The following is a 25,384-nucleotide window of genomic DNA, read 5'->3' as shown; positions in this document are numbered from 1 at the left end:
CACACAAGGTAAGAATGTCATCTACTTGCTAAAGTCTGGGAACGCAGATGCGCTTCCCCCATCTGTCTCTGTCTGGAAATTTCCAGTTGCCCACACCTACCTAGCTAAAGCTAATGTCTTACAGAGCATGATCTCTCTAGGGGATTATTATTGCTATTAGTGTTATCACTATCATTGCTAAAAAGGAAAAAGTGAAAGGTAGATGGAAACAGTAAAAGATATATACAAGGTCATGAAACAAGAATAAGATAAATAATATAGGCTGACATTCTTGTAGGCTACAGCAAGTATGACTTTAAGAAAGCAAAAACAAAAGAACATTACTTGTAGTGACCTATGCGCAAAGTAAACCAAAGTCTGCTCTTATTAACACTAATGAAAACTCAAAATAATTCCACTGATTTGAATGGAGCTACTTTAGTTTTCCTGATTTGGTTTAATCATCTTTTTAAAATCAGTTTATGCAACATCTATATACTGAATAGCATAATTTTTTGGTTTAAAAGGAAAGCAATATATTCAAGTAAAACCATTTTTAGAGATGAATAGTAACAGAGAGACAGCCTTTTGGCTGCAGTATGTGGTTTTTAAAGTGCAAACTCTCTGTCCGCAGCTAACAGGAGCTATGACCTTGAATACATTCATTAAGCAGATTGGAAGGCGAAAGGGGAAAGAAAACAACATATTTTGAACACAGGAGCATTCACTGAAAGTTCCATTCTTGGTAAAGCTGTGGCTTATCTGTCTAGGCTTACAGGGAACGGTTAACCAAACACACCTAAAAATCAACAGACATGCCTGTTCCTGCTGTCCCCCTATTGACATACAGCTTTTGCCCCAATCTTTATTTAACCCCACATACCCCAATACACACAAAAAACAAAACTTGCAAAACAAAAAGGCAGAATTTCCAAATTAGTCTTGAATTGTGTCTCCCATACTTATTCACACTTAAATCTTTTATAGCAAACTCATAACAGGTGTTTCTACAACATTATAGCCTGATTTAATTATATACCAGAGAAACACAAGGCGGGTTAGAGAATATTTTTAATTGGACCAACTTCTGTCAGAGAGAAACAAACTTTTGAGTTTACGAGCAGCCCTTGACTCTCTAAGGTCCTGAGACTGACATTGCCACAGCACCAATTATTTACTGTATTTTAATATTTTCAGAAGCTCCAAGTCATTGTTCAACTTTGCCACAACACACCAAACCATGGCTATCAGGCTGAAACAGTTAGGTTTGATGAACTGAAATTACTTTAAAAAAAAACCAAACACATAATATTTGTGGTACAGTTTCAAGTTCAGTTTCTTAGACCTGGTCTACACTAAAAGATTAAGTAGAATTTTGTTAACTTGAGCTGATTTTTTAAGAAATCAGTCCACATTACAGAGTCCATTTCACTGAATATCAAAGACCCTAAGATTGACTTTTGTATTCCTGCTTTTCCACAATGAATATTGCCAAAATCCACCTTGCATGGTCAACTTTATAGTGCAGATGGAGTGTTGTGAAATAGGATGTTCTTAGGTCTTAAAAGGTGTCCAAGTGTCCCCATGTGACCACTCTAGCCACCACTTTCAGCTCCACTGCTCTCCAGCTGTGCAGAAAATGGCCCAGGAAAATCTGAATTCCCTTTCCTGTTTGGTCAGCAGGGCGAGCAGAGCAGGCAGCACACCTCAACAGAACATCTGGCCATGAATCCACAGGGTCAGCTGAGCTCCAGCATGGAGTGTGCAGAAGATCCAGGACCTCATTGCTGTATGGGGGAATGAAGCTGTGCTGGCAGAATTACAAAGCAGAAACAAACAGTAATCTATGCCAAGATCTCACAGGGCCTGGTGGAAAAAGGACACAGCAGGGACACACAGCAGTGCCGCATGAAAATGAAGGTGCTTAAGCAGTTTTACCAGAAGACAAAAGAAGCAATAGATGCTCTGGGTCATCACCACAAACATGATGCTTCTATGAGCAACTGCCTGGGATTCTAGGGGGGGGACCAAACCACTGTCCCCGAACGGTCCATGAATACCTCCCAAGAAAGCCCTCATGCAGCTTCTGGAAATATCAAGGAAGACACAGAGAGGCTGAAGAAGAGGACAATAACAACAGTCAGCAGGCGATCAGAGGAGCTGATCTTACCGACAGCCAGGACTTTTTTTTAAACTTTGGATCTCACCCCCACTTCCCAGGACGTTTCGCAGCTGAAAGCTGATGGTAGGCAGGGTAAGAGAAGTTACTCACCGTAGTAACGATGGTTCTTCAAGATGTGTCCCCGTGGGTGCTCCACGATAGGTGTCGGGCTCGCCCTGGCGCTGCAGGTCGGATCTTTCCAGAAGTTTCTGCTGGACCGCGCATGCGCCGGTGCGCGCCGCTCCCTTGCGCGCTCCCGGCCACGTGCGCGATCCGGTCCCTGCCAGTTCCTTGACCAACTGCCTCGGATGCTCCTGAAAAATACTAAACAGAGATCCGAAGTGGGGAGGATGGGCGGGTGGTGGAGCACCCACAGGGACACATCTCGAAGAACCATCGTTACTACGGTGAGTAACTTCTCTTTCTTCCTCGAGTGTCCCCGTGGGTGCTCCACAATAGGTGACTACACAGCAGTAATCCAAGATAGGAGGTGGGTAATTGGTTTATGTGCAGCTTGTCCCCAAGAGGACCGCTGTCGAGAGACGGGTATCCTCTTGGAATACCCTGTGAAGGGCATAATGCTTGGCGAAGGTGTCATAGGATGACCAGGTCGCCGCTCTGCAAATATCTTTTAGCGCAATGCCCTTGAAAAAAGCTGTTGATGCCGCCACCGCCCTAGTGGAGTGAGCCCTAGGCGGGGCCAGTAAAGGAGTCTAAGTTCGTAGCACATTTTTATGCAGGATACGATGTGCTTCAAGATTCTCTGCGAAGAGAGACCTTCTCCTTTTGATTTGGGAGCGAGAGAGACTAGGAGTCTATCCGTTTTCCGGAAGGACTTAGTCCTGTCTATATAGAAAGCCAGCGCCCTCCTTACGTCCAGGAGGTGTAGGGGCGCCTCTTTGTTGGAGTTATGAGGCTTTGGATAAAACGAGGGTAAAACCATAGGTTCGTTAATATGAAACTCTGAAGAAACTTTGGGAACAAAGGCTGGATGCAGCCGTAAGGTTACCGCCTCCTTGGAAAATACTGTGCAGGGTGGCGTTGCCATAACTGGCGCAAGCTCGCTCGCCCTGCGAGCTAACGTGATTGCAAGAAGGAAGGTCGTCTTTATCGTAAGGAGACGGAGGGAAACCGTGGCTAACGGTTCAAACACTGGTCCCGTTAGCGCATTAAGCACCAGGCCCAAGCTCCACGAAGGTGGAAGCGGTTTCCGAGGGGGGTATAGGTTTACCAGCCCTTTGAGGAACCTGGTAACCATAGGATGGGTAAACACCGTGTGCCCTTCTTCTTCATGTCTGAAAGCCGATATAGCGGCAAGGTGGACCTTCAACGAGGATAGGGAGAGTCCACCTTTCCTGAGGTCCAGTAAATACTCTAGTATTACAGGTATAGGCACAGCAAGGGGGGCTAGCTGTTTGGTAGAACACCATGCAGTGAATCAAGTCCATTTTTGCTTATAGGTCTTCCTGGTGGAAGTCCTCCTGCTACTTTCTAGGACTTGTTGCACTCCCTCTGTACACGTGCTCTCTAGGGAGCTGAGCCATGGATTAACCATGCTTACAGTCGCAGGCCTCGGGGGTGTGGATGCACTATGGACCCCTGGGCTTGCGTGAGCAGATCCGGCGCCACGGGGAGGGGCATCGGTGGACGGTCTGACATGCGCAGGTGTAAGGGGAAACATTGCTGTCGATCCCACGTTGGGACTACTAGGATCATTCAGGCTCTCTCTCTCCTGGCTTTCTGCAAGACTTTGTGGATAAGCACTGTGGGAGGAAATGCGTAGAGCAGGGGGCCCCTCCACGAGATCGCGAATGCGTCCCCCAGGGACCCCCGTCCCAGTCCTGCCCTGGAGCAGTATTGTGGGCACTTCTTGTTGTGTTGAGTGGCAAACAGGTCTATCTGGGGAAATCCCCATGTGTGAAAAATCGGTCGTAGCAGATCAGAACGGATCTGCCACTCGTGTGTGAGTGTGAAGCGCCTGCTCAGCTGGTCTGCCTTCACATTGTGAGCGCCTGATAAATACGAGGCTTTCCAGGTTATATTGTTGGCGATGCACCAGTTCCACAATCGGACTGCTTTCGCACATAAGGCACAGGACCGAGCTCCTCCGTGCCGATTTATATAAAACATGGTGGAGGGATTGTCTGTACTGATCCCAACTACTTTGCCTTGTATATGGTCTCAAAAGTGTTTGCAGGCGTTGAACACTGCTCTGAGCTCCAGTATATTTATGTGCAGTGACTGTTCCGTGGAAGACCACAGTCCTTGCGTCACCTTTTCGCCCATGTGTGCTCCCCACCCTATGTGGGAGGCGTTGGTAGTGAGAAAAACAGATATTTGTGGTTGGTGAAAGGGCACCCCTGTTAGCATGTTCTTGGGGTTCACCCACCATTGCAGGGATCTGCGCACCTCTGTCATGGGCGATACCACCCTGTGGACAGTGTGTGCTGCCGGTTTGTAGACGCTCGCCAGCCAGCGCTGCATGCTGCACATATGCAATCGGGCATTCTGCACCACAAACGTTGCTGCTGCCATGTGGCCCAGCAGCTGTAAGCACGTCAGAACCGGCACCGTAGGGCTGAAGGTGATGACTTGCGCGAGGGAACCAATGGCGCGAAAGCGGGCATCTGGTAGATAAACCCTTGCTGTGATGGAATTTATACGTGCCCCTATGAACTCTATGTCCTGTGCGGGGTCTGTCTTTGATTTTGCCAGATTGGTGACCAGGCCCAGCGAAGAGAACGTGTCTGCTGTGACATGTATCACACGAAGTACCTCCTCCTTTGAGGCCCCTTTCAGTAGGCAGTCATCCAGATATGGGAATATAAACACCCCCTGTCTGTGCAGGCAGGCTGACACCACTGCCAAGGTCTTGGTGAAGACTCTGGGGGCCGAGGAGAGGCCGAACAGCAGAACCTTGTACTGAAAATGTTCTTTGCCTACCATAAACCGGAGAAAACGCCTCTGAGCCGGGTGAGTAGTTATGTGGAAATACGCGTCTTGTAAGTCGAGGGCTGCAAACCAATCTCCATCGTCCAGTGCCGTAAGTATAGAGGCGACTGTGATCATCCGAAAGCGTTGCTTGCGCAAGTACCGGTTGAGGCCTTGAAGATCTAGGATGGGCCTCCAGCCTCCTGTCTTTTTCTCTGTGAGGAAGTATCTTGAGTAGAACCCTTTCCCTCGGAGTTGCTCTGGCACTCTTTCCACTGCCCCTATAAGCATAAGATGGTCTACCTCCTGCTTGAGTCTCACTTCGTGGGAGGCGTCCTTTAGGTGGGGTCTGGGTGGAGGTCGTGGCGGTGGGAGCGACTGGAAGGGAATCACGTAACCCGTGGCTATGATCTCCAGTACCCATTTGTCTGTGGTGATCTTTTGCCACTGGTCGTAGAATGGTCGGAAGCGATGGTGGAATAGTAGCTTCGGATGACATTGCGCGATGGTAGTGATAGTGCAGCCCTCGATCTGTGTGTCAAACTTGTGGCCTTTGGCCCTGCCCCGAGGACGCACGGCTCTGTTGGGAACGTCGCCTGGGAGTTCTGTATTGCTGGTTCTGTTGATGTCGATGTCACCCTTGCTCGTAGCCCCTGTGGTACTGGGGACGCTGTGGTTGTTACTGGTATCGTCTTTGTTGGGGGTAATACTTTTTCTTTCTGTGTGGAGGGGTGTAAATCCCCAAGGTCCTGAGAGTAGCTCTTGAGTCTTTACTGGAATGAAGGACCGAGTCGGTTGATTCAGCAAACAGCTTCTGCGTGTCAAACGGGAGATCAACGATCTTCGCCTGCAGATCCCTCGGGATACCCGATGTCTGGAGCCAGGACTCCCTGCACATGACCACTGCTGTAGCTGTTGAGCATGCTGCCGTATCCGCTACGTCTAGGGCGATCTGAACTCCTGTCCTCGAGGCTGCGTAGCCTTCCTGCACAATGGCCTTGAGCACTGGCTTCTTGTCTTCTGGAAGCGAGTCCATGAGGGAAGTCAGCCTGGAGTAGTTGTCGAAATTATGGTTCGCTAGATGCGCTGCGTAATTCGCCATTCTCAACAGTAGGGTAGAGGAGGAGTAGACCTTTCTGCTGAACAACTCTAATTTCTTGGCATCTTTGTCTGTTCCCCGTCTTGTACTGAGAAGTTTTCGACCTCTGTTGAGACAATTCCACCACCAGAGAATTTGGTTGCGGGTGGCTGAACAGGAACCCCATGCCCTTTGCCGGGACGAAGTACTTCTTATCCGCTCTCTTGTTTATAGGTGGAGTGGACGCAGGGGTCTGCCATATTGTGGTGGCGGACTCCATGATTGCTTTATCAAGCGGAATAGCTATTTTGGAAGAGGCCGGAGGTCTCAGGTTTTTAAGGAGCTTATGGTGTTTCTCCTGCACCTCTGCTGTTTGGATGCCTTGCGTGAGGGCCACCCTTTTAAACAGCTCTTGGAACTGTTTGAGATCGTCCGGAGGATGGACATCCCCTGGGGCCGTGGCCTCATCAGGGGAAGATAGCGAGGAACCGCTAGGGTAATCCTCTCTGGACCCCTCTGGGTCCTGTTGACGGTGGTACATCCTCTCGCTAGATACTTGCGAGGGAAAATCTCGTGGTTCCAGAATCAACTCCCCCTGAGATATCTGCGTTTCCGTCCCCGTCCGCGATTGCCCTCGGGGATATTGAACCGTCTGGGGGGATCTGTCCCTGGGAGTATGCCTATGGTGTCTATGCCCCGCGTGATAGGGGCGACCATGGCAACACGGGCACTGTTCCGGAGATGGAGACCTGGACCACTCTGGAGGCGCATAACCCTGCGTCTGGGGGAGCGAGATCGTCTGGGTGATTGAGATAATGGAGAGACTGATTTGTGGCAGTACTCCAGGGGTTCAAAGCCCAGGAAGGGTGATGGTGGTCCGAGCCATGGTGAAGCCCAGGAAGGGTGATGGTGGTCCGAGCCATGGTATACTGGAGGTGACCCCTGCCACCTCGTTGGAGTCCGCAGCATAAGTGGAGGGCTTAGAGCGAGTAGCCCTGCAGCCCTGTCTGGAGAAGGGCTGCGGTGCCGGGTTTTCTGTGCTGCCTTTCCCCTCCCCTGTGGGGCTGGCTCCGCCCCTTTCCGCGTCGGGGATCTCGGCCCCGCTGTCTGAGCCGCGCTCGGCACGCTCCGCTGCGGTGCCACGCGGGTGGCCTCCCCCGGTACCTGCAGGCCGCGTGCCTGCGAGCTCTGCACCGCCGGTTACCTGGGGGTCGGTGTTGCTAGCTGTGGTGCCGCCGGTTCCGGCGCTTGCCTGGCTGCCGTCCTGCCCGCGGTGCGGGGCGGCTGTTTGATTATCGGAGGATCAGCCTCTGCCACGTGCGTCTCCGCGCCGCCACCACTCAGCTGTGACTGCGGCTGGGGGCTATGCACTCCACCCATCCCGCTTGCTGTGGCTGCCAGCAGGGATCGGGCTGGTGAAAGCTTCCTCCATTTTTGCGCTGATGGGGTTAGGGAAGCAGCTTTCCTTTTATGGGCCCCTACGGGTCCCTCCTGCTGAGGCCGCTCCGGCGCATCTGGCTGGAGGGCCTTGTCAAAGAGCAGCATTTTCAGCCGCACCTCTCTGTCCTTCCTTGCTCTGGCTGTGAGCTTTGCGCAGAAGGAGCATTTCTGGGTGACATGAGATTCCCCGAGGCACCTAATGCACTGACTGTGCCCATCGGAGGCCGGCATCTCTTTGCAACATGACTCACACTTTTTGAATCCTGAAGAGGACCTTGTGGTGAGTCTTTGAGTTGTTAATAGGGTACTTAGCACCTTCTCTGTGCCTGTTCCCCTCTCGGACTCAGCCTGCCGCAGCAGGAGGCCTAATGGCCTTACATCCCCGGGCCTCCGCTGCTCCGCTTGCTACTAAGGCTGTAAAACTTTACTTTTTACTCTCTCTTCTTTTTTTTCTTTTTTTTGAAAACAACAACAAGCTAACTTAAGCTAAAAGACTGAAAAAGAAACTCTAAACACTTTAAAAACATTAAATACGCTAACTCTGGCTGTAGCCTGAGCAGATTCTGTCTGCAGCCGATGGCGGTTAAAGAGGAACTGGCGGGGACTGGATCGCGCACGTGGCTGGGAGTGCGCAAGGGAGCGGCGCGCGCCGGCGCATGTGCGGTCCGGCAGAAACTGCTGGAAAGATCCGACCTGCGGCACCGGGGCGAGCCCGACACCTATCGTGGAGCACCCACAGGGACACTCGAGGAAGAACCTCTGGTGATTTCTCACTTTTAATTATGCTACAAGCATGTTAAGCCAATTAGGTGACCTGTGGCAGGCCCTGTATATACACAGCCTGGAGCCCCTAGAACAACTTGTTAACATGTCTGGGGATGGAGCTCTGATCCTCCCTCCATAAAGCTCTCAGACAGGTGCTCTAATTCTTTGGAGGTTTTTATGGAGTCCTGCTTTTTTCCAACCTCCCTGATAGGGCACATTTCTTCATCAAGCCACCAGTAAGTAATCTGACGCCACTGCACCACAGAGCGATGCAGCATTCAGACCAGCTTTCTGTCCACATTCGGTCAGTATCTGTTCCTTATCAATGTTTGTTATTCTCTTTGCAAGGTGCAGTAGCATTAAGCTATTACGATAGCACAAGCTGCTATGCCATGCCTAGAGCACCCACTCCCTGGGCTCCTCGGGGAAGGGAAATTTTCACTGTCTCAGCCAATTGTGGAGGAGGTGAGCACGTCACAACCATGAGAGCCACACAACCCTGATAGTGCAAGCCACATGGCCATGCCTGTTTTCTCCCCCACCAGCCTTTCCCTGGGGGAAGGGAAAGGCTCAAGGTCCAAGCAAAGCAGGGAGGAGAAATATGTGGTGATCACCACTGCCACAGACTCTCGGGAATGCTTTGAAGCCTGTGGTTCTAAATCTGTACCTTAAAGTGACTGGAAGCCAACTGAGTCAGTCAGGTCCCTTAACATCTCTGTGTATTACCTGCTACACAGAGGACTCTCAAAAGCCAAAATCTGTCCTTGCACATCCCTATTTTGCACCATAGAGATTCTTCTATGAAAACAATCACAGGAAGATATGTTCCCAGAACGTATGAAAAATGCCTGCACAGAGAGGGCACAGTTAAATGCATGGAGGAGAACCATGATGCAGGAGAGGAGGCGGATAGGGAAGACAGGTGGGTGTGCAGAGAGGATGAAGTCTGGATCCAGGAGGAGATGAGACAGATGACAAGGCAGCAAACAGAACTCCTGATGTGCCTGGTACAACAGCCCAGAGACCCACTGTAAGCCCATGATGAACCACGTACTCTCTTCACCATACAGTAGACCACGGAGTTACGCAGGGTTTGCTTTTCTCGCAACCCCCACATAACTTACATTTTGCATAAGCTGGGGAGCCTAGTTCCTGGCTCCCAAAGTGGTGGGGAGTGCGAACCAGGAAGCAGCCTGGTTCCCCTCCCTCAGCTGCTTGTGGGACCCAGGAAACTGACCAGCACATGGCTGGTCAGTTTCCTGAGGCCCATCAGCACAGGGGAGCCAGGAACCAGGCTGCCACCTGGTTCCCATCTTCCCACCATAAGCAGGACCCAGGAAACTAACCAGCATTATGCTGGTCAGTTTCCCAGGTCCCGCAAGCCAGGGGAAACTGGGAACCAAGCGGCAGCCTGGCTCCCGGCTGCCCACCACTGGCAGGAACCACGTGTGGTTTCTCCACGGCTCCCCCTAGCTAGGGGAAGCAGGCAAGACGCCCCAGTGCAGCAGCTGTCTGCCCACTGGGTTCCCCCAGCTGGGGGGCTGGAGCACTTTTGATTTGCACTTAACTCGCATTAATGTAAGTTAAGCGCAAACTGAAAATTGGTGCACACTGGGGGTTTGCTCTATTCCCCACCCTCCCCTTACGAGCACCCCAAAATGCGGAAGCGGGGCAGGAGAGAAGTCAAGAGCAGTCTTGCATTCCACTCCCAGGGATGATTCTCAGAGCAGAAGGCTAACGTTCCCCCACCTCTGACGGGGAAAGCCTCTTGCCCTTGCGTACCCACACCGAAGGCTCCTGCCACGAAGTCCTTTACTGCCCCCTCAATAAAAATGATTAAGCTCACAAAAACAGTGTCTTTACTGTTTCTGTTGCACTGGTGTACGGGGAGAGATTTCCAGGATTTCCAGGCCAGTGCATATCATACAGGAGGCACCTCCTGAAGAGCAACAGACATGACTGTCATGTTACATCTGGTCATTCATAAAGATGTTTCTCAAAGCCTCCCTGATTAGCAGTGCCACTCGCTGTGCTCTCCTTAGTGCCCTGGTGTCTGGCTGCTCACAATTAATGGCCAGGTGATCTGCCTCAGCCTGCCAGCCCGGCATGAAAATTTTCCCCCTCCTTTGCATGTAAGTTATGAAGCACACAGCAGACTGCCACCATGAGGGGAACATTGCTTTCACTGAGGGCTGAGTCAAGTGGATCCTGAACCTGGCTTTTAAATGGCCAAACGCACATTCTACCACCATTCAGCACTACTCAGTTGGTTGCTGAACTGCTCCTTACCGCAGTCCAGGTTGCCTGTGCATGGCTTCATGAGCAAACGGAGCAAGAGGAAACCTAGATCTCCTAGGATCACTACTGGCACCTTCTTGTCTCCAGCTAAGAACAGAACGCCACTGGTCATCACCTACAGCCCCCAACTCAAACCACTGAAACAAATTATTAAAGACCTACAACCTACCCTTAATCACGATGCCATGCTCCAGAAGGCCTGGGTGACAGGCCCATTCTCTCCTATGGACAACCTCCCAACCTTATGAGGATTCTCACCCACAACCACAGTCTATACCGCAGGAACACCAGTCCTGGAACTCTTCCTTGCAACAAAGCCTGCTGCCAGTTTTGTCCACGTATCTGTTCTGGAGATACTATCACTGGACCTAACCAGGTTATTCACAGAATCATGGGCACATTCTCATGTTCCTCAACTAACATCATCTCTGCCATCATGTGCCAACAATACCCAGATCCTTTGTATACTGACAGACTTCAAACCCTCTTAGACAGAGTTAATGGGCACAAAACAGACATAAAAACACTCCTGATCCACAAACCAGTCAGCCAGCATTTTAATGGAGTGGGCCATTCTGTTAATAACTTAAAAGTTTGCGTCTTACTGAAGACGAATTTTCACAACTCTTGAAAAAGAGGCTGCTGAACTCTCTTGTATATTCAAATTCAACACATTAACATGTGGTTTGAACCAGGATGGGAATTTTCTGGGTCATTACAGGGGCTTGTTTGCATACTTAGATTCATTTAATTCTTGACTCACTCTTCCATTTCTGCCCCTCTGCTCTCTGATTTGCTCACCTTGATACTTTTGTTTCTGATTTGTCCACCTTGATTACGATTTTTGGTTCTCTGTGCCTTAAATATTGAGTCTGCTCTGGTCTGGCTATGGTCTGAAGAAGTGGATCTGTCCCACGAAAGCTCACCTAATAAATTATTTTGTTAGTCTTTAAAGTGCTACTTGACTGCTCTTTTGTTTTGATAGTGTATAGACAAGCACGGCTTTCTCTCTGTTACTTGTCTCCAGCAGTGATTTTATGGCTTGCGAAGAAAGTTCAATTCTGCAGCTCTCTCAACACACCAGAGTTCCTAAACATGCATGCACCTTTCCCAACCATCCCACACTGTTGTTGGCAAAACGACTCTTCTAATCCAACAATGCCTACAACACCATGAAGAAGTTCCCGTTGCTGTTTGCGTATTCTGCGGCAAGGCGATCTGGTGCCAATATAGAGACTCGCATTCCATCAGTCGCCCTACTGCAGTTAGGAAACCTCATCATGGCAAAACCACCAACTAGGTCCTGCATATTTCCCAGAGTCACTGTTTTTCATAGCAAAAGGGTACCGACTGCCTTGCCTATCTGGATCACACCATCCCCCCACTATAGATCTGCCCACTCTGAATTGATTTCCCACTGACCCATTGCAGGCTGACGCTGCAAGCTTCCACAGAGCTATTGCTACTTGCTTCTAAACTGGCAGAGCAGGTCTCATTTTGGTACTGGAGTGCTTCAGGGCAGGGGAAAGCAATTTGCAAAGCTCTACAGAAGTGGCCTCATGCATACCTAAGTTTTGTAGCCACTGCTAATCATCCTACACTTGCAGAACAATGCAGTCCCACCAGTCTGAGCTTGTTTCAAGGCACCAGAACTGGTGGTCCACTGTGTACATAAGAACATAAGAATGGCCATACTGGGTCAGACCAAAGGTCCATCGAGCCCAGCATCCCATCTGCCGACGGTGGCCAATGCCAGGTGCCCCAGAGAAGGAGAACAGAAGACAATGATCAAGTGATTTATCTCCTGCCATCCATCTCCTGCCCTTGTTATGAAGGCTAGGGCACCATACTTTATCCCTGGCTAATAGCCATTTATGGACCTAACCTGCAAAAATTTATCAAGCTCTTTTTTAAACCCTAATAGAGTCCTGGCCTTCACAGCCTCCTCGGGCAAGGAGTTCCACAGGTTGACTGTCCGCTGTGTGAAGAAAAATTTCCTTTTATTAGTTTTGAACCTACTACCCATCAATTTCATTTGGTGTCCCCTAGTTCTTGTATTATGGGAAAAGGTAAATAATTTTTCTATATTCACTTTCTCCACACCATTCATGATTTTATATACCTCTATCATATCGCCCCTCAATCGCCTTTTTTCCAAACTGAAAAGTCCCAGTCTCTCTAGCCTCTCCCCATATGGGACCCTTTCCAAGCCCCTAATCATCTTAGTCGCCCTTTTCTGAACCTTTTCTAATGCCAATATATCTTTTTTGAGGTGAGGAGACCACATCTGCACACAGTACTCGAGATGTGGGCGTACCATAGTTTTATATAGGGGAAGTATGATCTCTTTTGTCTTATTATCGATCCCTTTTTTAATAATTCCTAACATCCTATTTGCCTTACTAACTGCCGCTGCACACTGCATGGATGTCTTCAGAGAACTATCCACTATAACTCCAAGATCCCTTTCCTGATCTGTCGTAGCTAAATTTGACCCCATCATGTAGTACGTGTAATTTGGGTTATTTTTTCCAACATGCATTACCTTACACTTACCCACATTAAATTTCATTTGCCATTTTGCTGCCCAATCACTCAGTTTGTACACTCAGTGTACAAAGCATCAAGTACAGGAAGCATCTCCCTGTTCCTCCTCACCAGTGTTTCACATTCTTTTAAGTCCGTGCCCTCCTCAGAATCTTCATTGCTCTGAAGGCTGCTTAGCTCTACACATACCACAGCACGATGTGTGAAGTGCTCACAATACCTTCTGCAACAGTTTGAAGCTGGACAGGTTCCAGGCTAGCCTTGCTATGGTGTTTGCACAGATAGATACCCAGTAAAGCAAGAGCACAAAAACATTTTGCCACTGCTTTTCAAAGGAAAGAGAAGTGCACCGTGGGAGACTGACAACGTGCCCCCAGAACCACCCACTTTGTCCCATCAGGTGCTGTGAGCTTAACCCACAATGCAAGGGGGCAGCAGGAACTGTGCGACTGATATTCACAGTGCATTGCTGGCAAAGTCGAAGCACACTCCATCGACTTCACATGCAAGTGTGGACAGGCACCCTCAATTTTACAAAATCGGGCGCTACAAAAATAGCAACCTTAAATTTGACCTAATTTCCTAGTATAGATGTACCTTTTGTTACTGATAAGCTTCTATGAAATTGTGAGTCTTGATTCATCTTCATGCACAAACAAGTAGCATTCAAACTCCAAAAGGAATCTAGCCATTAATAAATGCCTATCATTAAAATGAGGTAACCTGATTACTCCAACTAATGCAACATCATCAGCACTGGTTCTACCTGAAGCAGTCTCCCATGAAGCAGAGCTTGATCTTTTTCTTACGACACATCCATTGCCCTGTTAATAAGATGACAAAGGTAAAAAAGGTTACTTGTTTGAGCTCCACATTACACAGGACTTGCCAAATTGGTAAAATAAATACCATATTCCATTTCAGAAAAAAAAATACCAATGCCATTTCCATTCATTTAAAAACTGATTTTTGTTTCTCTTGGCTTTAAGGTTCACATCAACAAGTCTCATGCCTTAGCTTAGGGGTTCTCAAACTTCATTGCACTCTGAACCCCTTCTGACAACAAAAAATACTATACAATCCCACAAGGTGGGGGAGGAGCAAAGCATGAGCTTGTATAAGCCCTGCTATCCTGGAGGAGGAGATGGGAGGGTTGCAAAGCCTGAGAGCTTCAGGTCTGGGCAGGAGGACTGTAACCTGAGTCCTGCTTCCCAGGATGGAAGTTGAAGCCAAAGGTGGGAGCAAGTCTAACACCAGCTCTGTTAACCCTATTAAAAACAGGGCCATGACCAACTTAGATTCCTAGCTCAGAGTTTTAGAACTGATGCCTTGAGTGTAAAGCTGTAAATGCTTAAAAAGTGGCATGCAGGAATCAAGGATCACTGCTTTATCTCAAACTACCTTATTAAAACACAAGCTGTAAAAAAGAAATCCAGTTCCATAAATACACTCCACTTTATACTACTTTTTTTGCATACTTGTAATGATGTAGGAAAACAACACATCTGCCTTCACCTTTAAGGTTACCAATGAGAAGAGGACTACGATTTCCATTGAAGCATCAAGTTTACATTGAAACATGACAATGAAAACAGACCCCTGCTGCTGGGTGGAGAACCCACGTCCCTACCTATTGCTCAATGATTATGACTTAAGATGACAAATTATGAGACTGGCTTTATACCAGACTCAGGAGGTCCTCTGTTTTGAAATGGCGGCTTTTAAAGTTTGATAAACTGATTTGTATCTATTCTTAGCTTAGGTCAGAAATAACGTTCTGCATAAAAATTACAAAAGGGCAAAAGCCAGTATTGCGCAGTTCTTCTTTATGTAATCACATTGACCTGAAATATTGGTCAGAGGTTTGGCCCTTGCTGACATACCTGGTTTGATGTTTCTGTTCTTGAGAAGACCTTTATTGGGCTGAAGGGCTGCAGTTTAGGTTGTTCTGTTCTTTGTTGCTTCTGCTCTCCACCTCTTAAGTAAGTTTCCGGCGGTAACCGAAATTGTGACTGAATGGGGCTGTGCTGGAGCTTTGTGGAATGTCCTGTTTTTTGGCACAAAGGTTTATTGCTCACATTACCATGACTTCTGGCATAGTTTAGAACGTCCGCTTCTGATGCCGAAACCCATTTACTGGGATGTGAACTGGCCTCCTCTAAATCCATATGTTCAACACGCTGTTCCCTACCATTTTCATAAAACAACGGTGTTCTTGGCTTAGTTTGACACTTCTCGTTCCTCCCAGGTTCTCTTGTACTACTAGTCTTGTCCTCTCTCACAGGATAGTTTGGAGGGCATGCAGACATAAGGAGTTTTCGAACCACAACTTTTGGATACTTTGTACTTGGTGCCAGGCATGTTCTATTGTTCTCCAAAACATTTGGACTGTCCTTCTCTCTGTTAGCTCCTCTCAAAAAGCTGTCGATTACAGGGCTCCTGTTTGCTGGTTGGACTGGAATTGTTTCCCTTTTTGTTTTCTTCTGAGAAGATATTTTCTTTTCATATCGTTCTGTGCATATGACTGAGAGTCCAACATCCCCATTTTTTACATTTCTTTTGTCTGGAGAACACAATACAATTCGGTCTTTACAGCCAAATTTAAAGAGATACAAAAATAAAAAAAATTTAATTTAGTCACCCCTCTTATCAAGAGAAATGAAATATGAAGTAACAATGCAAACCTACAGTCAAAGAACAAAAGCACGTCTACACACTTCAGAAAGGGAGCATCCTTAGTGCAGGTTAGCTAACATGAGTTAGGCAGCCCTAGTTAATACAGTAACGAAGGCACAGCAACTCAGCTTTTAACTCTGTTTAAGTTAAAAGCCTTTGTGGGGAACATGGGGTTGAAATCAAGCCACTAACCCGAGTTAAAACTAATTTGAATTAGCAGCTCAAGTTCAATGCCACACTCCCTTAGGCTACGTCTGAACTGCAGGCTTCTATCTGGAAACTGCAGGCCTTTCAGCAGAAGTCTGCCACAGCAAGAGCGTTCTGCCGACATCCCTCTCTTCCTCGTTCCATGACAGACATTTGGCTCCATGTGGATGGGCCAAATGTTGGGAGAGTCTCTCCGGACATAGCTGTTGGCAAGAAATATGCAAACGTAGTACACAATTTGCGTATCTCTTGCCAACAGTTCTCGGAAATCTAGACTCAACCTTAGAGCCTCTAACCTGCTAACAAGTGAAAAACTCAGTTGGTGCCTCTTTACTTCTAAGTTAGTTAACTAACCCCAATTAAGAAAGAACAGTTACTCATGCTCTCACAACTGCTGTTCTTCGAGACATGTTGGTCATGTCCATTCCAATCAGGTCTTTGTGCACCTGCATGCATTTTAATCAGAAGATTTTTCCCCTAGAGTCAGCGTGGGTGAACCCCTAGAGTCACACTTCCATGGTGCCCAATACAGCACCCCACTGACCCTCACCCACCAGCCAGTTCCTTCTTGGTGGCTACTCTGTCAAAAGGGCAGGAGGATGGGTCTTGGAATAGACAGGAACACCACACCTGGAAAAACAGTTAGGAAAACCTGAGTAACTGTTCATTTCTTCTAGTGTTTGTGTGCGTTCCAATCAGGTGATTCCCAAGCCAGAGCTCAGAGAGTAGGGTCAGAGCTTTGCACTGAATGGAGCACTGCTCTCCTGAAGGCTACATCATCCCTAGCTCAATGGGTGATTGCAGAGTGGATTGCAAACGTGTAGACAGTGGACCACGTTGCTACTCTGCCAATTTCTTAAGTGGGAATCTAAGCCAAGGAAGCTGCTGATAAAACTTGCACCCTGGTAGAATGCACCAAGAGTAGTGGTGGAGGTATCCTAGCTAAGCTGCAACGCCCTTTGATGCAGGATACTACACAAGATGAAATGTGCTGAAATGATATAGGCTGTCCCTTCACTTTATCAGCAACTTCACTGAACAGGAGGGACAACCTTCCAAATGGTTTTGTTCTGTCAACACAAAGGCCAGTGCTCTGCTCACAGTTAGAAGGCGGTTCAGGAAAAAAAACACAGGAAAATGACATCCTGCTTCTTGTGGCATTGGAAGACTTTTCTGTAGGAATGCTGGATGAGGCTGGAACTGCACTTTGTCCTTATAGAAAACAATACAGAGGGCTCCATAGTGACAGCCCGGAACTCGGATATCTTACTGGGGTAAGTTATAGCTACCAGGAAGGACAGGCAAAGCATTGAACATGTGACAAGTGGCTCAAATGGTGGCTCCATGAGTTTAGACAGGACTAGGCTGAAATCCTGGGGAGGGACCAGCTTTTGGACCTGAAACTAAAGTCCACCTGGGCCCTGTAGAAAATTGCTGGCCAGAGGGTCCTGAACAAAGAATGGCTTTGTGCCCACAGATTGAAAGCTGAGATGGCAGCTAACTGAACTCTAATAGAAGAGATTGAAAACCGTTGTTTACAGTGGAAGAGATGGTCTAAAAATCACAGGTATCGATGGGCAAATTATGCTGAGTGGACCAAAATGAAAATCACTGCACTTCGCAAGGTAAATGCCTCCCATAGAGGGTTTCCTACTGCCCACGAGGACCTGTCTAACCTGATATGAACAAGCGAACTTCAAGGGGTTCAGCCAGGGAGCTTCCACACTGTGAGACAAAGACTCAAGGGACAGGTGATGTACACAACCCACGTATTGTGTGACCAGATCCAGGAAAAGCAGAAATATATATGAAACCGCTGCATTTCCAAACAAGAGTATAGGGAATTCCAGCTAATGGTCACTGGCACTAAGAAGGAGCAGGGGCACCATGAAGGTGGAACTTCAGTGTATGCCAAGGCCAACACCTATGGCTAACAGAGGAAAAATCTTTTGAATAACTTGCATGTGAATGCACAAACCAGGGATGTAAAAGGTCAACTTATAGGTACCCAGATAACTGGACCTTTCCAAACCCCAACGGACAGCCAGCCGCAGCTGGCCGGCCTGGATCAGGACCCCGGAGGTACCTGACAGGCAGGACCTGTCACACAAAGGTGGCAGGATCATAGCCCTGGCAGAACCAGCTCTGTACCAGTCCATGACAGCTGACCAATACAGTGAGGGCAGGGGGATGGACTTAATGACCTTCCGAAGTCCATTCCAGTATTTTATGATTCCATGCATTTTAATTGTTTAACTGGTTAACAGTTTTAATTGGTATTTACATCTCTAGCACAAACACCTGATTGGAATGCACATGAATACCCGAAGAACACACTTTTTTGCATAGCATTAGACATATCCACAGATTCCATCTTACTCTTACCGCACAAACTTCTATTAAGTAACACAACATTCACTTGAAATAATGCAACAGCATTTTCATGGGGAAAATATAAAAATGATAAGTTGTGCTACAGCTTGGGTTACTATCCACAATTTATCTTAATCAAGGTCAACGGAAAATAAATTTGGAACTTTCCATTACCACCCTGGTACAATTCATTCAGGATTACAGCAGACCTTTTTGATCAGGAACATTTATTATATATCAGGTTGTACAGCTTACATCTTCTGTAAATAAATTTCACAACCGAAAATAAGTTTAGCTGGATTTCTGCACTTGTATAATTTAGGAAAATTCACGTATGAAAGATCTTTGATAAAAATAATCTTACCTTGTTTCGGAGCTGGTTTGAAGAAATCTGTAATAGACTGATTTCTGTAAAAAAACAAAAACAGCAATCATGTAGCACTTTAAAGACTAACAAAATGATTTATTAGGTGATGAGCTCTCCTGGGACAGACATTTCTTCAGATCTATAGACTTCCAGTCCAGACTCAGATATATAGTACAGAAGTCGAAAAAAAAAATTGCAATAAAAACCGACCAATCAAATACATGAACTGAAGGAGGAGGGGTGAGGGGTCTTAAGTGTCTTGCCTGATTTTTGTAAAGGAAACAGAAGTATTAAAGCCTAAATATATCATTTTCTTCATAGCAATACTACTGTAAGGAATACAGATAAAACAAATTCTGTAAAATTTTACCCACTTGCTACAGAAAAATTTTAAGAGTCAAAAGTTAAAGTTTCAATAGTGTTCAGCCGCGTATAGAGCCCTGCAACAAGAAATAGATGACTGACGATGTGCCAACCTATTTCGGGTCCTGTGGGTGCACATGGGGGTTGATACAATGCGGGGGGGGGGGGGGCGGGGGTGGATGGCCCGGGACCAACCACCCCACCTCTATGGCAGCCTTATATAGTATAGCAGCAATACGCGATACAGTGTACCCACTTTATAACCTGGGTTTCCACAGTATTATGAGTAGCAGGAACAATAACACTCTGATTGTGAACACCACAATGCCCTATGGCTGTCCTAAGTCCCAATAATTCTCTATACAGCCCCAGCTAGTCCAGCTAGTGGTATTTACCGATAATGACTGATTCATCTGTTCGTAACTACAACTACTTAACACTTGTCTTAGATATATTTATTTATTTAGCATAGGCTAAACACTAGGGCTACGTCTACACGTGCACCCAACTTCGAAATAGCTTATTTCGATGTTGATGAATAACGTCTACACGTCCTCCAGGGCTGGCAACGTCGATGTTCAACTTCGACGTTGCTCAGCCCAACATCGAAATAGGCACAGCGAGGGAACGTCTACACGGCAAAGTAGCACACATCGAAATAAGGGAGCCAGGCACAGCTGCAGACAGGGTCACGGGGCGGACTCAACAGCAAGTCGCTCCCTTAAAGGGCCCCTCCCAGACACACTTTCATTAAACAGTGCAAGATACACAGAGCCAACAACTAGTTGCAGACCCTGTATATGCAGCACGGACCCCCAGCTGCAGCAGCAGCAGCCAGAAGCCCTGGGCTAAGGGCTGCTGCCCACGGTGACCACAGAGCCCCGCAAGGGCTGGAGAGAGAGTATCTCTCAACCCCCGAGCTGATGGCCGCCATGGAGGACCCCGCTATTTCGATGTTGCGGGACGCGGATCGTCTACACGTCCCTACTTCGATGTTGAACGTCGAAGTAGGGCGCTATTCCCATCCCCTCATGGGGTTAGCGACTTCGACGTCTCGCCGCCTAACGTCGATTTCAACTTCGAAATAGCGCCCAACACGTGTAGACGTGACGGGCGCTATTTCGAAGTTACTGCCGCTACTTCGAAGTAGCGTGCACGTGTAGACGCAGCCTAGGTCACATATAGCTATATACAATTACATGTGACTTACCAAAACATCCAATGCTCCCACATCTTACCAACAACTATGTTACAACGGACCTTGAAGTCAGACACACGCTTGGTTGGGACCTTTCGTGGTGATGACGTCCGGGTGATCAGGCCAGGGTCTGCTGTCTGGACTGGTGTCCAGGAGCCCACACCCTTGTCCCTGCTAGATCACCTTTTATACAGTTTCTTACTTGGGGGTTCAATACCTGGCCAATTAAAGCGTTTGTCATCCAATTTGGACTTTCTATTCTCCCGGCCTGTCAGAACATGTTATGAGATTTCCTCTGTCCTTGGTAAATTTCCGAACCTCCCATCTGGGACCTTCTGATATTGCACAACCAGGATGTTCCTTTGGGGGGCTTCCAGCTACTTGTCCCAGAGGTTCTCTTTGGGAACTTCCTATCTACTTGTCAGGATGTTTTTCTTTGGGACTCTCCAACTACTTTTAACTTTCTGATTTCTTTTTCCTGGCCTGGTTTCAGACCACCCTGCCGTTATATGGTAGCGTTCCAGGATGGAGTGTATGGTCATTCTGCCTTGCGAGTGAGGCCCGGCCACCAGGTGCTCGTGCTCCCACAATGACAACTCCTTTTCCCACTACAAATGGCATAAAAAACTATAAATAAAGTACTTAGTGGTGACTTTTAAAGGGTGATGCTTTCAAAGCTAACTGAGGAGATTTGGTCACTCCTGAGTAGCTGCCCAAGCACTCGCCTTACAAGAAACACTGCTAACATCCCTTCCCCTTCCTTTCCTCCCTATGACTGGAGGAGTGTTAACAGGCTGCTTCACCTTGAATGGTCCCTTGATATGTATCATCTACTCACAATATGCTCCACCTGGTGTGTAGATTTGACAAGTTTACACTACAGATGTATGCTGGTGTAACTACTACGGATGTTAATGATTAACCAGTTAAACGACAGGGGTTGGAGCAGTCCCCTGCCCGTTTGCTCCATCTGCATGCAGCTGCCAGACCAGCCTCCGTCTGCAGCTGGGAAGTCCTTTTCCAAGCCCCCAGCTCAAAGTATGGAAGCAGAAACACCTCCCCCAGGGGGAAGGATAGCTCAGTGGTTTGAGTATTGACCTGCTAAACCCAGGGTTGTGAGCTCAACTCTTGAGGGGGCCATTTGGGGCAAGTAGATTAAAAAAAAGAGATGGTGCTTGGTCCTGCCAAGAGGGGAGGGGACTGGACTCAATGACCTCACAAGGTCTCTTCCAGTTCTATGAGATGTGTATCTCCATATATTAATACTACTGAGATGATGTAAAACTCAAAGGCAATGCAGTGACAGAAGTGAGATACTCTGGCTCCCCAAACACCCATCCATTTAAATGGTGACAATTGAGAACTTGTGAAAACCTACACAAGTAAGTTGGCTCTATCTTCTGGATCCTCTCAAAGGGGCAAAGAGGGCTTGCGAGCAAGATTATCTATCCTAATCAAGGATTAAATCCTTTAATCAATCAGCAATTTCAGCAACTAACTAGGAAAAAATATGATAGTAAAACAAGATGCAGTGTGGGCTAATGAATAAATCAATGGACTAAATTTAGGAGATTTGTGTTCCTATCCTAAACCTGATAGTGACCTGTGAGATCTTCAGCAAGTCAACACCACCTTTGTCTTTATTTCACATCCTACCCCTTTCACTTATCTACTTGAATAGTTGTAATCTGCTGGAACAGGGACTCTCTCTCAACCTGTCTTTACAGATCACCCAGCCCAACAAGGCCTCAATTTGGAACTAGCATAGGACTCACCCAAAATACCCATCAGAACAGGAAGCCAAAGAGTGCTTGTAAAGTATGGTTTATCGGTGAAACACTGGTTGTTACATACCGCACACAACAATATCACTCTTAGGGAAAGTCTACCCTCCACTTATATCAGCATAGCTATGTCATGCAAGGCTATGAAAAACCCCTCACCCTTGAGCAATGTAGTTTTACCAAGCAGACTGAAGGATGCCTACTACTACTACTACTACTACTAGTCTCTGCCAGAGCAGACAGCAGGAGAGCTTTTCCTATAAATATAGCCACCACCTCTCGTGAAGATGAATTAATCAAGCTGACCAGAGAAGCTCTCCTGTTGGTGTGGAAGCATCTTCATTTAAGCGCTGCCATTGCAGCATTTTAAGCATAGACCTGCCCTTAACATGGCGGTTCTTGCAACAAATTTTGATGGGCGGCCTCAGAGTGTGGCCACAGTTCTTGCTGGTGCCAGACATTTTATCCTAAAACATATAATTAACTTTCGAAAAAAAATACACAAATAAAGATCCACATTTAAACCATAGCAATTAATTTATACAGGGCTTAAGATTGCTTTTCCAGACTCAATAATAAACCTAATGTCTTGAAAAGCGATAGTTGTATGTTCATTAATATCACTTTTCACAGCACACTTAGTAGCTAGCTGGGTAGCTGCGATAACTGAAAATAACAAACAGACCACTTGCCACAGCCTCCTCCCAGCTAGCTAGCAAGTCTACTGTGAACAGAGATATATGCCTGCTTGCTAACGTCACTTTTTCCTTAGCAAGTTCCAGGACAAATTAAGCCCTAACAGGAGAAGTCGGGGAGTGGGTGGCATAGTGGTGACCAACGGCAGTGAAAGAGGGGCTGGGGAAGGCAGTGGTGCGCCAGGTGATGAAGAGTGACATAGACCCTGAATGGACAAAGCCATGGGTCAGTACACACTGCTACATTGTCAGAGCTGAGAAATGCACAGCTGAAGTCAGAGGTTAGGGCCTGCTGCTGTGCACCCAGGACTGGGTGTTTGTGTGGAGATCATGGAGTGTATTCCCACCCTTTGCACCCCAACGAAACTAATGCAAAGTCTCTAATGATCTATTCTTCGCCAAACCTCAGAACCAGTACTCCAATCCCACTGACCAGCAACTGTGTTCTTCCTGAAATCTTGTCCTCCCTTGGCTTTTGTAACTCTTCCCTATTCTGGTTCTCCTCCTCTCTCTCTAATTGCTCCTTCAGCGGGCCCTTTACACTGAGGCAGTGGTTCTCAAACTGGAGCTCAGGACCATATTTTAATGTGGTTGCCAGGGCGGGCACCAGACTTGTATGAGCCCAGGACAAACCCAAAGCCAGGCCGCATTGCATGGGACTGAAGTCAAAGCCTGAGTCCCAGCACGCCAGGCTCCACCCCACACCTTCCAGGTTGCATCTGTTTTTCCCCACAGAAGGGGGTTGTAATGCACTGAAGTGTAAGAACACCTGGACTAGGGGGGTGTCTGTCTGAGCCACATGCCCTTCTACACCTACCAGCTTTCCCAAAAACTTCAGCTTAAAAACCTCCTCTATAACATGGCAGCAGTCCAGTTCCCATTTTGATTGAGGTGAAGCTCCTCCTTCCTCTATAGACATCTCCTTTCTCAAAAGATTCTCCAATTCCTAATAAATCTAAATGCTTTCTTCCAACACAATAGTAGCCTCATCCACATATTGAGACCATGCAGTTCTACCTACCTACTTTGCCCCATGTGTGAAACTGGAAGCATTTTGGAGAATGCAACCATGGAGAGATCCTCCCTTTAATCTCTTACATGACAGTCTAAATTTCACTCTAAGGCTCTCTCTTACACCTTTCCCTACATCACTGCTATCTAATTCGTAACCCCCCCCCCCAAACACTGGCCTCTCTTCCTGCACTGCACATAAGTTTACCTAGATGTCTTGAAGTTCTGCAACCCGCGCACTTGGCAAACTACCCAGTCATTATGACACTGCACAGTTTATCTTTTTTATAATTAAAGGCTCCTAACTTAGAGCAGTTTTTCCATAGGCATAGCAGAAGTTACGTTCTTGATACCAACACCAATCACCTAAGAAATCTCAAGTCCTGCTGCAAAACACAGAGGTGTTAAACGCTAAAAAATTCACATAAAGAATTTGTTAGAATGGGATTGAGCTGTTGTACTCCATCTCATCCCCAGAAATGGCTCAGCTGTTTACGTGGAAACTTTCAAACAATAGAAGTTCACCTGCTGGGAATCCCAGGATGTAAAATTTCAGCCCAAACAACTGAAATCTAAGAAATATAAGCAAGTGAAAATGGTGTTATAATGGGAAGTATAGAGCAACCTTAATTACAGGACTCACTACCTGCAGCACTTACAGTACTGGATTAAGTTGCACTCAAGTATTCAGGACACATTTCCAAATGCAAGCTACAAAGTTAAAACTAGTACAATTATTTCAACCTCAAATCACCTTTTGTAGACTGGTCTGGCTCTTCCATGGCCTTTGGTGCCACCAGGGTACATGTGGGGAAAATCCCTAGAGGCAGAAGTCAGCAACAGTTACTAAAATGCGCCATCTATAATAGCCCATGTGTACCAAACAATACGCCTTCTGGTAAGGGATTTGAATGAAAAACTACTCAAGTGAGAAAGCCATTTCTTCACTGAAAGTCCTACATATATGTTCTGTATATACCAGCAGGTGACTGGAGTTAAGAGCATTAAATTAGTTCTTATTTCCAAAAATAGTTTAGGACTCAAAGTGCCTGGGCACATCATAGTGAACTTTCAAGGACTCATGAGTACCACAGTAAGTTTGCTCACGATTACTAAAAATGGAGAGAAGTAGTACATGACAGTCCACTGCATTTTGAACTTACCCACCAACAAGCTGGGGAGGCCAAAAGGAGCAGAAGGAAGGAGGAACTGGCTTTCAATCATGGTCAACAGCCTCCTGCCATACTTGGAAACATCTGTTCTCACTGTAACAGATCTCGTAGTTCAAGGCTAGGCCTTACCAGTCACTTGAGGATCCACAACGAGCGATAGCCATCATGGTATGGAATTGCCACTCTTATTTCTACACTGTCCTCTGCAGAGTTGGAACCTTAATTACCAGCTGTCACTCTCCAAATACCCAGCATGGAAAGCAGCAGAACACAACTAAGGGTGACATAGATATGGTATTGCCACCCTTACTTCTGCACTATTGCTGGGAAGGTGCTGCC

General features: G+C 47.1%; 1 protein-coding gene across 4 annotated transcripts in view; it reads right to left on the bottom strand.

Annotated features, from left to right (window-relative positions):
* Window positions 1-25,384, bottom strand: part of SLF2 (SMC5/6 complex localization factor 2) — a 55,137-nt gene that overhangs the window by 26,049 nt on the left and 3,704 nt on the right. For 3 of the 4 annotated variants that reach the window (XR_012646202.1, XM_074999260.1, XM_074999261.1), the window contains exons 2-4: window positions 18,820-18,863; window positions 15,083-15,786; window positions 13,966-14,023 (exon numbers count right to left, since the gene is read on the bottom strand). Coding sequence is in view for 3 of the 4 variants with exons in the window: in XM_074999260.1 (XP_074855361.1) it covers window positions 13,966-14,023; window positions 15,083-15,786; window positions 18,820-18,863 (806 nt within the window). In the remaining variant the exon portion in view is untranslated. The remainder of the gene's footprint in view (window positions 1-13,965; window positions 14,024-15,082; window positions 15,787-18,819; window positions 18,864-25,384) is intronic. The other variant, XM_074999263.1, reaches the window with a different exon arrangement.

The sequence above is a fragment of the Carettochelys insculpta genome, chromosome 7, assembly GCF_033958435.1.
Source record: "Carettochelys insculpta isolate YL-2023 chromosome 7, ASM3395843v1, whole genome shotgun sequence".
NCBI lineage: Eukaryota > Metazoa > Chordata > Testudines > Carettochelyidae > Carettochelys > Carettochelys insculpta.
This window is presented reverse-complemented; position numbering and strand designations above follow the sequence as displayed.